Source organism: Sphaeramia orbicularis, chromosome 8, assembly GCF_902148855.1.
Source record: "Sphaeramia orbicularis chromosome 8, fSphaOr1.1, whole genome shotgun sequence".
Taxonomy (NCBI): Eukaryota; Metazoa; Chordata; class Actinopteri; order Kurtiformes; family Apogonidae; genus Sphaeramia; species Sphaeramia orbicularis.
The window spans coordinates 37,816,408-37,832,506 of record NC_043964.1 but is presented as its reverse complement, the minus strand read 5'-3'; the positions used below and the strand labels follow the sequence as shown (position 1 = coordinate 37,832,506).

General features: G+C 36.6%; 1 protein-coding gene across 2 annotated transcripts in view; it reads right to left on the bottom strand.

The window, feature by feature from the left end:
• Positions 1-16,099, bottom strand: part of grin2aa (glutamate receptor, ionotropic, N-methyl D-aspartate 2A, a) — a 345,668-nt gene that overhangs the window by 38,965 nt on the left and 290,604 nt on the right. For both annotated transcript variants that reach the window (XM_030140951.1, XM_030140950.1), the window contains 4 exons: positions 8,301-8,472; positions 6,050-6,203; positions 2,043-2,168; positions 1,023-1,252 (listed from right to left, as the gene is read on the bottom strand). In XM_030140951.1, the coding sequence (XP_029996811.1) occupies positions 1,023-1,252; positions 2,043-2,168; positions 6,050-6,203; positions 8,301-8,472 (682 nt within the window). The remainder of the gene's footprint in view (positions 1-1,022; positions 1,253-2,042; positions 2,169-6,049; positions 6,204-8,300; positions 8,473-16,099) is intronic.

The following is a 16,099-nucleotide window of genomic DNA, read 5'->3' as shown; positions in this document are numbered from 1 at the left end:
TGTTTGTTTGTTTGTCTGTCTGTCTGTCTGTTTGTTTGTCTGTCCGTTAGTGTGCAACATAACTCAAAAAGTTATGGACAGATTTGGATGAAATTTTCAGGGTTTGTTGGAAATGGGATAAGGAAGAAATGATTAAATTTTGGTGGTGATCGGGGGTGGGGGGGGCCCACGGGGGGGGGCACTGATTGTTAGTGTGCAACATAACTCAAAAAGTTATGGACAGATTTGGATGAAATTTTCAGGGTTTGTTGGAAATGGGATAAGGAAGAAATGATCACATTTTGGTGGTGATCGGGGGTGGGGGGGCCCACGGGGGGGGGGGCACTGATCGTTAGTGTGCAACATAACTCAAAAAGTTATGGACAGATTTGGATGACATTTTCAGGGTTTGTTGGAAATGGGATGAGGAAGAAATGATTAAATTTTGGTGGTGATCGGGGGGAGGGGGGGCACTGATCAGCCTTGGCGGAGGTCTGCGCTCTCCGAGTGCTTCTAGTTCTGTATATTTTTAGTATTTTTCAGTATCTAGTTTTTATCTAGTTTTTATATACAAGTCTTTCTTTTTGCACTTCAAGAATCTGCTGCGAAGTTACAATTCCTCCCACTCCTTTTGAAATATGCGAATGAAGTCATATTTTGTTTCCATGTATAAGTTTTTGATGTTTTCTTGCAATCTGTTCGATTTCTAAGGACTACAGTAGGGTTACTTTGTTGTTGCATATTCGAAATAAATTGAAACTGAATTAAAACTAAACATTACTCTTGTAACAATGACAATAAAGATTTATTCTATTCTATTCTATTCTACTCTATTCTATTATCTATCTTTAATACAAGACACACTATGAAAAAAGGGAAATTTTAAGGGAAAAAAACACCATTTTGCACATGTATAAGACCATAAAGTCTGATAATGTCACTAAGAATGTGTGCAGATTGCATCATCCAGATTCATTTCCTTTCATAGGTAAAATTCAACCAGACAAACTTTAACCAACAACTCCTCCCATGGTCTGCATTACCTTGTTGTCAGAAAGCCCGGTGACTTGGTCTACAAACTCCTCCTGGATCATGAAGGCAGCCAGGTTGGCAGTGTAGGAGGCCAAGAAGATGACAGCGAAGAAGGCCCACACAGACACAATGAACTTACTGGTGGTTCCTTTTGGATTTTGCACTGGCACAGAGTTGTTGAAGACCAGACCCCACAGCAGCCACACGGCTTTGCCCATGGTGAAGGAAGGGCCGTGAGGGTCTAGAAGAAAGGACAGACAGGAGGAGATGGTTTAGAACAGGGGCGTCAAACACGTGGCCTGTGGGCCAAATCTGGCACATCAAAGGTTCCTATCTGGCCTGCAGGATGAATTTGCAAAGTGCAAAAATAACACTGAAGACAATCAAGGGTGTTGAACTCATTTTAGTTCAAAGTGATCTCAAGTAAAATAATAATATAATAACCTATAAATAATGACAGCTACAAATATTCTTTATGGTTTGATTTGAAAAAAATAACACAATGAAAATATTTACATCTACAAACTATCCTTTAACAATAACATGTGAATAACCTGAACAAATATGAACAACCTGAATAGGGCAATTTTACCAATATTCTGATTGTTAATAAATGTTTTGTGTATTTGTAGATCCACTGTGATCTGTAAGTTGTGTAGAAACTGTTCTTATTTTAGTTTCAAATTCCAAAATTTTAATAATATTATGCCTGTTACCAAATGTTTGTGTAATATGGTGTGTAATGCACAAGTACAAATGATAGGTTGTGACATAATATTGTTAAAATGTGACTTTTTTTCTAATGAAATTTGTGTTTTTTCAGGTTTTTTTATGAAATGTAAATCTTTTCATAATTTAATGGGGGTTTTGTACTAAAACCAAGAGAAAAACTTGTCATTACTTATAGACTAATATGCAATGCTTTCATCCAGGGGCTGAATGTTGCCCCTGGATGAAAATGAGTTTGATACAGAAGAAGACCTGAACCACAAAGTCCACACAAGTACTGAAATGTTTATTTTCCTCCTCACCTTTTCCTTGCGCCAGGTTTCGGTTAAAGCCAAGCGGACTGATGTACTCAAACATGAAGACAGCCATTGCAGTCACCAGTAAGAGCATCACAAACATCATCACCCACACTGATGCGCTGAATGGCTCTGAGGGAGAAGAAGAAAGAAAGGTCAGAGATTAAGTATTAGCGCATGCTGGGAAAATTCTTACATCCATTTTCTGGGCTCATTCCATTTCTGTCCCCTCCATAAACTGAATGAATAAATCAATCATGAATACGCACACACACGTATTACGGAAAGCACTGCATGGATAACAAGCTGACTCCTGCATGTTCACAGAGCCTCTACATTCCTTCCCACACACACTTGCATATACACAGACACACCTCCTATTTGACAGCGTGAGGAGGCGTACAGTATAGGAAGCCCTGGTGTCAGCAGTCCTGTCCTCCCTCTGAGCTCACAACACTACTGCAGAGATTAAACTCTGCTCTAATGTATGGGAGAGCACTGCTGGCACCGGGCCGTGCACTGTGTGCGCACAAATATGTATGTGTGTCCACTGGCAAGCAGCCATTACGGGGGTTTTTCTGCTAAGCCCTTATAATTGCCACTTTCACAGCAGTAACTGCATGCTGCACACATGCCAGTGAGTGTACCTGTGTTTTTATTTATTTATTTATTTTTTGCTGGTGTATGCTGAGACGTGCATGTTTGTCTATGATGGATGGGAAACCTCGCTACCTGTTAGTGTTTGTGGCGAGATTATTATTGTGAAAGAAAACTTACGAAGCGTGTAAGAAAAGCTTTTTTTTCTTACAAACAAAATTATAATTTAAAAAGAGACATAGTGCTTCAATACAGTCATACATAGACTACATTACACCAAAGTAAAGTTGATCAGATCTTTCCATCTGTTTCCATCTGTATTTCCTCAATGCGATAGGTGCCACGCTGCAACCAGATCAGTGTCACATCTCTTGTGGTTCTGTCCAGTGTTATATAACTACTGGACCACTGTTTTTGACTGGCCTATTCCTGTGACATCCAGCTTAACCATGACCTGGCCATCTTTGGATGCTCTGCAGTAGAGCCTGACTCATATGGGATTTTAGGGGCCAATGCTGATACCAATATTGAGGGCTAAAAAAAAGTCGATATCCAATACATTGGTCGATATATGAAATAAGAACATTGATATACACAGAATATAGTAATCTTATATTGGATAATGGTGGACATGTGAATTAACAGCTTAACCATGACCTGGCTATGTCATTTTATTATGGCTATGTCACTTTTATTCTTAATATTAACATTATTATTATTGTTCTTTATACTTAACTCTTCCTTTTTTTTTTCTCCATCCTTTTTCGCACTACAGTTCTGTCCTTATTTGCACCACTGTACATATGTTTGCTCACTGTGTCATTTGTATGTATGTATGTAAGCAACAAGGTTCACAGAATTTTCTTCCATATCAATAAAGTATCTATCTATCTATCTATCTATCTATCTATCTATCTATCTATCTATCTATCTATCTATCTATCTATCTATCTATCTATCTATCTATCTATCTATCTATCTATCTATCTATCTATCTTTTTGGCTCACTGTCAAATTATTGACCACCCATAAGACATGTATATATAATTTTATTGACCCCCTGGGATGTTTGTACTGATAGAATTTAAGTGTGTCTATGTATTTTGATAGTTTTTGGCAGCCATTTCATTTACTTATTATTTATTTTATTTTATAATACATATGTGGTTTTGTGTGTAAATTTTTTTTTAGTTAAGTTTATTTTGTACTCTTCTATTATTCTGTAAATATGTAAAGGTGTTAGTGTCTGTTCAATGTTGCTATATTGAAAAACCTTAAATAATATCTATATTCACATAAAGAGACATAAGTTTTCCCTAAAAAAATGTCTGAAATTGTCATAACTAAAAGAAACATGCTGACTGAAACATATATTTTGTAGTTGCTGTTTGTGGGTAGACACAGTTAATATAACGTCCAAGAAAAAAACAAAACAAAACTTTATAAACAACCATTGGAAGTTCAGTCACATGTGTCCTTTATCCTTGAATCATCATCTGTTCATGTAGGTCTCTACAGTTAAAGCCGGAAACAACGTGTCATGTGAGGTCACAGCAACTTTGAACTTTGACCTCTAGTGACTAAAAAGCTAATAAGTTCATCCATGAGTCCAAATGAAGGGTTGAGCTAAATTTAAAGTAATTCCCTCAGGGGTTTTCTAAGATACTGTGCTTTTAATGGATGAACATGTAGTCCCATGACCTTTGGCCATCAAAATCCATTTTTGTCATCCTTGATTCCAAGTGAATGACATTTCCTCAAGATATTCATGAGATATCGCATTTTTAATGTGAGTCATATGTGTTTCTGGGCACACATCTTTAAAAAAACACAAACCCCATACTGAACTATTTTTAAATGTAAACATACAAACATCTGTGTCATAATACTGGAAGGTCTCAGAGTGTGTGTGTGTGTGTGTGTGTGTAGGTGTGTGTGTGTATCTGCACAGTTCTGAGAAACTGAGCCGTTTTTAACAGGCCAAGTTGGTACCTACAGTTGAGGAATAGGTCCATCTCCACATTAAATATCTTGGCAAGTTGATAGGACCAATATTTTGGGAGATATTTGTAATTCTGGAATACAGTAGCCTTACAGTCATGTTGCTATGCCCATGACAGTTGACGGGAAGCACAGTACCACGCTGCATGGAAATGAAGTTAAAAAAAAGGAACGACGCATTTATTAACTTCAGTCCCTTGATATCATATTAATATGACCCATGGTTCCCCACAGGTCAACGCACTAGTAATTAATAATCCTGCACAAAGGGTCAAAATGAAACAAAAAAAAATTAAACTAATTAAAAATTAAAACTATTACATTAACTGTGAAATATAACTTTCTTCAAGCTTATTTGTCCAGTGTGTGAGATTCAGGGTGATTGAAGTGAGTCTAATTGCAGAAATGGAATATAATTAGTACATGAAAACAAGAATTGTTTTTTTTTTGCTACCTTAAAGTGAGCTGTTTATGTCTACAGAAGGAGTGGATCAGTAATACCTTACAATGGTTGGAAGCATCCTGCATTAAGGTGCATTACATATTTTTGAGTGTGGACCCAGAATGAACATTTACTGATCTCTAAATCTCTAAATATATAACACGCTCAAGATATAGTTATCCTTATATTATTGTACTATAACTTAACTCAGCTTTATTACTGATTTGAGTCATGCTTGACAGAAGAAGATATTGAGACATATTTCGTATTTTCATTCACCCTATATGTCTTATTTTGAGTACATTTTACTTTATTAAGAAAAGGTTATGGTCATTTGGAATTTGCTGTTTTATTATCTTCCACCAGAGCGTAGAAAGAATGTATTCCTAGCCAAAATGCCATGCTTTAATTATTTAATCTTTCTTAAATCTTTTCATTTTATCTAGACAAGTGTGCGTTCATTTGGACACGCTATTTTTAAGAAACAGTTTTTTTATTTAAAAATATTTGCATGTGAAACATTGGTCTATAATCGGCAGGTAATTTTATGATTTTAGGCAGGATTTTCAACATTTGATAGTTTTTTCTTGTTTATGACAGCTCCTTTTCCACGATGGTTTCACGCATGTGTGTTTAAGTACTTTTTATGTAAATGCTGAATGTGACTGTGCAGCCATAACAGGGATATCCACGGTCACTCGGGTTAAAATCCTGTGGTTAAGTCCCTTTCAGGTAAGTAAGAGTCATTGTAGGAGGAAGCAGGAGTTGAGCTAAATCTCTCAGATGAAAGAGCAAGTATTGACAGCTGTGTAACAGAGCTGAATTGGGTTGTCAGCGCTGTATCTCTGGGAGCACACACACAAAACAAATACCCGTCTACACTCATACAAACTGAAAAAGCAAACAAGACGGAGGTTCCTCTCCGTCTCTCCCGAGTCTTACAACAAAGAAACAGTTATTCAGAGGCACTTACCGAGGAAGGCCGATGGAGAGACCGTTCCGTTACTACGGGAGACCATGACGCTGATCCCGGTTTCCACGAACGGGACGGAGAAATCGATGACCTCAGAACGCTCCTCATTGATCGTCAGAGATCCGACGGCCATGACGGCTTTCTTATAGACCACCTTGAGGTGCACGAGGTAGACGTAAGGATATAGGAACACAGAGAGAAGGAGGAGGGGTAAAAATAAACAGATACAGTAACAATGGAATGAAAATGAAATGGGTGAAAGAAGGGGAGGAAAAAGAAGAAATAAAGGAAAAAATATTTGCATTAGTATTCAGTCAATGTCAAACCTTATAAAAACAATTAATCGACTATTAAACGAATAGTGAAACATTCTCAGAATTAAATCGGTCATTTAATTCCTGATTTCTTAAATTTTGTATATTTCTTTCTTTAGGTTTATTGCTAAGTTGTACAAATTCAAGGACATCACCTTAGACAGTTTTCAAGATTGTTTTTTGGCATTTTATAGAGCAAACAACTAATAGATAAACTGAGAAAATAGTTGTCAGATTACAATCCAAATTACAAAAAAGCTAGGCGATTGCCAATTCCACAGGCACTAATGCACCCCCATACCATCACAGATGCAAGCGTTACATCCATGGACTGTTAACAAACCAGATGGTTCCCACTTCTCTTTAGTCTACTCCATGGTTTCCAAAAAGAATTTCAAATTTTGTTTATTTGACCACAGAACAGTTTTTCTTTAGCTCACTCCACTTAAAATGATCTTTGGCTGCATTTCTGGATAATGTTCATGTGTGGCTTCTTTTCATCATAGAACTTAAACCTGCCTTTATACATGGCCCGACAAACTGTGTTTACAATTTTTTTTTTTTTTTTCTGGAAGTGTTCCTGAACCCATACACTGATTTTTACAAAACGATGCCTGGTTTTAATGCAGTGCTGCTTGAGGACCTGAAAATCACAGGTATCCAGGGTTGATTTAGCCCCTTTTTGTCCATTGTCACAGAGATTCATCTAGATTCTCCAAATCTTTTGATTATATTATATGCTGTAAATGATGACATCCCAAGTCTTCGTAATTTTATTCAGTGAAACATTATAGTGAAATAGTTCTGTAACTTGTAAACCTACTTTTTCACAGACGGGTGAACCTCTGTCTATCTTTACTTCCATCTTCAAGATGTTCTTTTTATACTCAGTCATGTCACTGACTTGTTGCCAATTTACCAAATTAGTTGAAAAATGTTCTTCCAGCTGTTTTGTTTTAGTACCAGTTACTTTTTGACCATTGAATTTCCCAGTTGTAGGCTCAATAAAGTCCAATCTAATCTAATCTAATTTAATCTACTCTAATCTAATCTAATATAATCTAATTTTCTGCAGCCTTTTGCTCTCCCCATTCCTACATTTTGGTGATGTGTTGCAACCATCAAATTTAAAACAACCTTATTCATTTTCCTTAAAACAGTCATTTTCTCAGTTTAAATAGTTGTGATCTTTTCTATGTTACTGTACATTTTAAAGTGTCCCAACATTCTGTTAATCATGATTGTAGTTGACAATGAAAATAATTGCGCTAATGCATATTTTACATGATAATCCAGAAAAAAGCCACAAAATGTAATTGACAGACATCTGGCTGAAACATACAGTAAAGAATATTTATTACCATTTTTGTTCAAGTCACACCACTCGCTTTAGTATGTTGATACACATTTTGGACAGACATACGGACAGATCCCAGCACTGATCCTTACAGATTAGCTGTACTATCCCGACATGCAGTCTGTAAGAATTAACTTAAAAACCAAAGTAAACACAAACACCTGCCAAATAAACCAGAATCTGACTAACTGCAGTTTTTAATCTCAATTTGAATCATAACTAATATAATCAATATGCGACCAGGAGTCAGTGCTAAATAACGCCAGCTGAACTTGAGCTCAATGAGTAAAGCCTGTCATAAAAAATACAGATGGCTATGAAGTTTAAAGTCTTAAAATGAACTCTAAGACTTTACCTCCAAGTTGAAACTGGTAATTAAAGATATGCAGAGGAGTTTTCTGCAGGAGAAGCTAAGATTTGTTTACTTTCTGAGCGTTTACAGTTGCTGCCAAAGCCTCACAGCTCCAAACAGTTTTTCCCACTTTGAAATTTTGGTGCAAAACAAACACTCGATCACGCTTTTCTCTGTTTGTGGAACATGAGTTCACTTTACTGTACGGATTGTCACGGATCATCTTACCTCTCCCACCATCCCATTCCAGACATTGTTGATCTTCTTGCCATGTTTGCCATTGGTTACCAGGTACAGGTCATAGGTGAACTTCACATACTTGGCGATCTTTTTCAGAATATCGATGCAGAAGCCTTTGCAGCACTTCTTGATGTATGTCCCACCAGCCTCTGTTGTGTTGCTGTAAAAACACAAAATACATTTATGATTAACCCATAAAGACCCAAACATCCACCAGCAACTAAAATTATCCAATGATTTAACTCTTTAATACCTATTGATCCACTAATCCTATCAATACATGTAAATAATTGGTGTAAAATACAGTTTATCATCTTTTCATGGTCATCAGATATGACCAATTTGGACATTCAGAGGCTCCGTCGTGAACGTGGATACACCGTCATCTTCTGCAACATTGATTCACCAGTAAACCCCATGGAATTGGATCAATGACAGTGGATGGACACACTGGGTTTATGTTCAGTTAATGATGAATTTTACGGAAAAAGACACTTTTTCTTCAGTGTTCTCTGTTTTTGATATTATATCAATCAACTTAAATCCAAACTTTTATAACATTTACATAATCAGTGCATTAAATATAAGAAAACACATGATTTTCAAAGAAAAATATTAAATACAGAGGATAATATTATAATAGAAATGGTGACAGCCAGGTTCAGAAACAGTTTCACTCCATATGCCATAAGACTAACAACCCCCCCCCCCCACATACACACACACACACACACACACACCTTCACCTACACATGACTGTTGCAACATGCAATATAACTGTTCAATAGTCAGCACTGAAAATTGTTTTTGTTTTTGAGAACCAAAGTTTTTTTATACTCACACATAGATTTTTTTTATGCATATTTATTCTATCTTGTATATATATTATCCTGTATCCCTGTTTGTTGTCCCTGTTTGTATTTATTGCTGCTACATGCTGAGCCAACTGCATCAAAATTTCATTTTTAAAATCTGGAATGACAAATAAAGTCTGTCCAAATCCAAAAAAAAAAAAAAAAAAAAAAAAAATCTAATAAACCATTCAAGGAAAGTTAAATAAAAAGAAAAATTCATTTGGGAACTGACATAAAAGTAGCTCTGGGTCTTTAAGGGTTAATTCTTGAAAAGCAGCTGTTCTGAATAGTTATCATCTCTGGTTTAACTTCCGTGACAGAAAATGAATCATACAACAGTGAAAGTGTCCTGAATGTAGGCAAATATTTGTATTCAACTTTTAAGTCATTTACATGGATGCACCTATCACCATGGGATTTCTTCACCTTCGCGATCAGGTCATTCCTTTCGCTAATGACATCAGAAGACTTAAATATATGCTCCGTCGTGCTTTCTACCTCCTTGTTTCTCTAGAGGAGGTACTTTTTGACGGCACTGCATCTGTAAGCCTCGTACCATCTGTGTGTATGAATTTGAGAGCAGGAGAGTTCAGACTGTGTTCACATACACACAGAAGTGCACATCAACTTTCAGCCACCTGGGAGTCTCATTTAACTTTTAGATGTGTGCTAATTAGAGGAAGATAACCTCATCCTTTAGTTTAACAACAACCTGAATACAAACTTGATAGAAAGTAAGAAGTTAAAAAGAAAAAAGTCACACATCAAGCCGTGACACTGCATTTTACCTTCAGAGCTAAAATTCTTCCAAGTCACTTCTCTGTTGTGTTAGAAAAACATAACTATACTTTGGCCCCGAGTGAAAACTCTTCTGTTACCATCGATGTGTCAAACCAATGTCACCTCAAGTGGAATTCTTCCCAGGCCGGGAGAGAAATTTCCTTTGTATGGTCTGAAGGTGTCACACAAAAATGAGAAGAATTCTAAAAATGGGTGCTTGTTTGTCGTGCAGACTTTGTGTAACCACCCATTTTCTACAGATAAAACCAAATGTGATCTATGGCAGCTGCTGAAAGGCATTTAACCTATAAAGACCCAAACAGCCACCGATGACCAGCGTTGAAGTGGGTATACTCTAAATTTTTGCCTTTTTTTTTTTTAAGTAATCCAGAAAAATGCCCTGCTTTAGACACAGTGACATGTAAGACTACTCTATTTAGTTTACCCAAAAATCTGTCAGTAGTATTTGCTCACTATTATAAAATTATCATGACTTCATCAGGAGCAGTTTGTAGGTATTACTGGTCACACAAGCAGCTGCATGAATGTAAATGTATTCAACATGATGTTTCAGGGTTTTTTAAACATGTATTTAAATAAAGTACTTCAAAATTTGAAGTTCATGAACTGCCCTACGCTGCCTCTGATTGGTTCCTCAGTCCTCATATGTAAAGTTAACCAATCTAATCAGTGAAGACAGCAAGTACTAGCCAATCATAGAGGCATAGTAGGATGGGTCATGGCTTCACCATCCTAGGGGAAAAAATGGGCAATCTGGCTCAGATACTACTGAATGGTGCCCATCAGGGGCGATTTATAAGTGGATATACACAATGCTGACTGAAAAATAAGTGGATATATGCCGTATACCAGCATATACCCTGGACTACAGCAGTGCCAATGACCAAAACTGTGTACTGATTTTAAATGATTAATAACTTCTGATCCACTAATTACATCAACACATGTCAATAATTGGTGTAAAATAGCCTACAGTTTGTCGTCTTTTCATGGTCATCAGATATGACCCATTTAGACATTCAGAGGCTCTGTAATGAACATGGAAACACTGTCATCGTCTACAGCATTGATTCACCAGTACAACCCATGGAGTTTGACAAATGACAGTGGATGGACACACTAGGTTTATGTTCAGTTAATGATATATTTTACTGAAAAAGTCACTTATTTTTCAGTTTTCTCTGTTTTTGATATAATATCAATACTTTATCCTGAGCTTTTATGAACATCTACATGATCATAAAATTAAATATAGGAAAATACCTGATATTCACTGAAAAAAAAACAAAATACTGAGGATAATGTCATAATAGATAGTGATAAATCTCTTAAGAAAGGTTAAATATAGAGAAAAATTCCTTCGGGAACTGACACAAAAGTACCACTGGGTCTTTATGGGTTAAATTAAATAAAGCCTGATGTGGGCATTTACATACGTCTATAACCATATATCAACAAGACTCATGTGATTCACCAACAGAGAAGCAATATAGGCTACGTTTGGATTGCTGATCAGACTAAAATGCACCAAACACCTCTTTTCAAACATCTTATTTGTATAACCTGCATAAACCAGGGGTTTCAATCCTAAAGTGATGATGGTTCAGTATACGGACAAAACACTGGGACACACCACAACTATAGCTCGTAGGTCTTCCTATTCCTATTGATTTAAAATATTGTCATGATGAAAAGGTTCATGTTATTTGTCATCAATAATTATCATGGTAAATCTTAAATCAATGGCTAGTTAGATAGCTATTCTATTCTATTCTATTCAGGGGCGAAAATCTCAGTTTATAGTTGGGGTGACAGTAAACAGTAAAATCTCAGAGACTTATTCCTGGGGGGGACAAGGGGAAAAAAATGCAGTAACTCTTTACTGTGCTGCCAGACATTCTCTCTTCCTCTCCTTTGAAACTTTCCTTACAGTGTTGTTCAGAAGTCTTAAATATTGATATTAAAAGTACAATATATGTATATTAATATTAATATATATAATATTAATATATATATCCTAGGTCCGTCCTGGGCATGACATCTAACTGCATCCACCTACTGCCTTGTAGGTTGAAGTACTAGTAAGTTATCATCCATTATCATCACTGATTAACAATAATGTAAATGATTCAGTTATGTTCATGGTGTGTTGTTTCTGAAAACCCGCACGAGCCTGTTAATATTTATTAGCTACTAGCTTAACCGGGATGCTAATAAAATGCGGTGAAATTGGGGGAAAAATAGGACAAATGTTGCTGTTCCTATTACAAGCGTGTAGTTGTTGAACAGTTAGTGTGATAAATGTCTTACTGTCTTTCACTCGTTGTGGTTTTATATCTCCGTTGGACTGATGGTTTACCTGCCTGCGTCTGACTTTCTAAAAGTAGTAACAGAAAACCTGCCGCTCGCGCTGTAAGTTGAAGAGAAACTTGTGAACTGTACCACTGTGAGGAAGGGGGTGGGGGGGGGTTGTAATTTTCCAAAAGTTGAAAATTACATTGTTTCACCTTTATTAGCTATAGAACCACTTGTATCGTGCCTTCATTGGATGTTGATAAATTATTCAACATTATTTTCTTGTTTTGTTTTTTTTAGGAGGGGTGGCTCATTATTGGGGGGGGGGGGGGGGGGGACATATCCCCTGGAATTTCCACCTATCGTCTATTCTATATTTGTTTTAAGGTTTAAAGCTGATTTTTCTTTCTGAGTAAGAGGTGAAGACATATGGTTACTTAAATGTATAAAATGATTAATTATGGTGAATATGTGACAAATATTTCAGAAATCTGGAAGCAGAATGTTCTAAAGATTACCATGAACACAGTTTCAATGTTGGAAAAAAATAAGTAAAAACAAACTCAGCATTTTGTAAATGTACATTAAAGTGTAAACAAAATTAACCCCAAAGATGAAATAAAGCTGACTATGAATATGAAGCTCTATTATGACATTTGTCATTATCATTTCAGAGTCCAGACGCCTGACAAACCTGAATTCAATGAAGCCAAATACTTTAGTCCTTATAGTCCATGAGCACAGTGACAGAAGTGATAATACATCCTGTAAGGCTTAATAGGAGAGCTGGAGGATGTGACCAAAAAAAAAAAAAAAAAAAAAAAAATCCTTTTTTTCCTTTCAATGTTATGGACAAGCTATATAAACTACATGGTTGTCCATAAAGTTAGAATAATGTTGGTTTTCACACAGATACATTCCTCTTTTTATTCCAATTCATACACATCAGTAATCACCTTTTACTTGGTGCCATGATTAGATACTGAGTCCTAATTACACTTTATCTATCAAGAATAAATCACACTGTCACAATCATTTCATAAGAAGATATTAAAAATATATACATATATTACAACTTTATGGGCAACAGTGTATATGCCATTTTTGACTGTTTGACTGGAGTAACAGCAAACTGGGTGGATTTTGAGGAAATCAGGTCTACAGATGAATCTCCAGGCACTTTCCACAATTTCAAAAAAGACCAAAACCTTGATTAATCAAATCAATTTAATATACTGCCCAGCCCTACTTAGTAGTAGTATACAGGGTGGGGAAGCAAAATTTACAATATTTTGAGGTAGGGATTGAAAGACAGTGTATGACCAATTAGTTTATTGAGAATCATGAGAATTAATTTGCCACAAGAAAACTGACATAATAGAAAATGTTTTTATTCTATGTGTCCTCCTTCTTTCTCAATAACTACCTTCACACACTTCCTGAAACTTGCGCAAGTGTTCCTCAAATATTCGGGTGACAACTTCTCCCATTCTTCTTTAATAGTTATCTTCCAGACTTTCTCGTAATAGTTTTGCTCATAGTCATTCTCTTCTTTCCATTTTAAACAGTCTTTATGGACACTCCAACTATTTTTGAAATCTCCTTTGGTGTGACGAGTGCATTCAGCAAATCACACACTCTTTGACGTTTGCTTTCCTGATTACTCATATGGGCAAAAGTTTCTGAAAAGGTATGGATAATAGTGTTAGGTATGATTATGACATCAATATATGTTTGGTTTCAAAACAATTGACATAGTGCCTGCTGAGAAAAAACAACTAAATGTTCATTGTAAATTTTGCTTCCCCACCCTGTGTGTATGTATATATATATATATATATATATATATATATATATATATATATATATATATATATATATATATATATATAAACTTTATGGACAACAGTGTACATGCCACATATGACTGTTTGACTGGAGTAACAGCAAACTGGGTGGATTTTGAGGAAATCAGGTCTCCAGATGAATTTCCAGGCACTTTCCACAATTTCCAAAAAGACCAAAACCTTGATTAATCAAATCAATTCAATATACTGCCCAGCCCTACTTAGTAGTAGTAGTATATATCAGTCATGCAAACATATAATTTTCTTAAAGTACTTAGACTTCTCCATTACAGGTTAAAAACTTCATTGCTGAGTTCACAAAGTAAAAATATGTTGTATTAACAGCAAAATGGACTTGCATTTTGAAGAGTAAAAGTAGTCATTGAGCAATAAAATGGTCCCTGTGTTTCTTTTCTTCCTATTATGATGTTTTTGGACTCATGTTGCTACTACATTCATGAGTATGTTGCACTTCACTGCTGTAGATGTTTAATGTTGAGCTCATTTGCTCTATTTTGTGCACTTAAAGATTATTTAATTTGCACCCAAGCACCATATGCTCACATGATCATCATATGTTTGTAGGGTCGCTGTCCTGTGGGAACAAATGTCAACTTTTCCTAATTTTTTTAGCATTAGTAGCATTAAAAATCACCAAGTTTGGAGGCAAATGGTTTGCAGTAGACAGGAAAGGACTGACAATGGCATGTAGTGGAGTAAAAAGTATATTTGCCTCTGAGTAAACCTGAGTGAAAGAAATGAATTACATTCTATCACTGATTTTGTGTAAAGTATGTTAGATACTATATTTACTTAACCCTTTATTGGGAAAGTGACTATTTTTGGTAATTCCCGCAAACATTAAATATGGGGTCAGTGAGGTCCAGAAGCATGTTGGTTTTTATAATTATACATTGTTTAGAGAGATTATATACAAATTTAGAAGCTGTAAATAGTGAATATGAGGGATTTTTGTCAGTTTATTACCTTATAATATTTGTTTTATTGCGTGTATTTACTTTTTATCAAGTGCTGCTCGGATGTTTTATGGCAAGAGGAGGGAGACTGTTGTCATGCCAACCGACGAGGAGGTTGATGACAATGTCCAATAACACACTAAGGGTGAAATTTTGGATTTCAGAGTATTTCAATGAGCGCCCTATAAAGGGATAATGGCAGGTGCGTTAGTGCTAACAGGTGACAGGAGCTGGGAGAAACAAGATCTGTAATAATAATAACAGAAACAAGGACAACAAAATCATATTCCAGGCAGGTTCAGCTGGCGACGGCAGTGATAGAGCGAGCATATAGGCCAGAGCTGTAATAGCTGCGTCCATGAACACAGTGTACCCATTTAGGCGGGCCATGGTACAGTTCAGGCAGCGGGAGCATGTGATGCTATGGAGGCTGTTTGTGAGTTAGGGCAACTTGATATAGAAGCAGGGCCTGAGGGGTCTCCAGAGAGGGCAGTGTGGGTATGTGTGTGTGTGTGATCGTGTGTGAGTATGGGTTGTTCTTAGACCCGGACTGGATGAGTGAATTTGTGGTTCTGCATGCATGGATAGTCCTCCTCTTCCTCCTCCTCCTCCTCTTCCACTACCCCCGATCCTCCCTTCCTTCCTCTGTACTTCTTTCTTTGCTTCCCTCGGTCTATCCCTTCTTTTCTCCAAATGGACGCTATGGATGCTTGAGTGGGAATTGCACTGTGGGAGGGAGGAACACACCCGGATGCATTGGCCTGTGAGTGAGTGGACATGTGGCAACAGAGAGTGTATATGAGCTTGTGTGTTTGTGTGTGTGTGTTTGTGTGTGTGTGTACGTTCCTCCTTGGAGATGCTTTATCCTTCGCCCTACTTCACAGTGGTTCTGGATGAAAATCTCCATTGGCCTCTTCCCTGGGACCTTATTACCGCCTAATCATCTCTGTTTGTGTTTGTGTGCAGCTATGTGTGTGTTAGCGTAGCAGCGTAGCATCGACTTTGTATACACT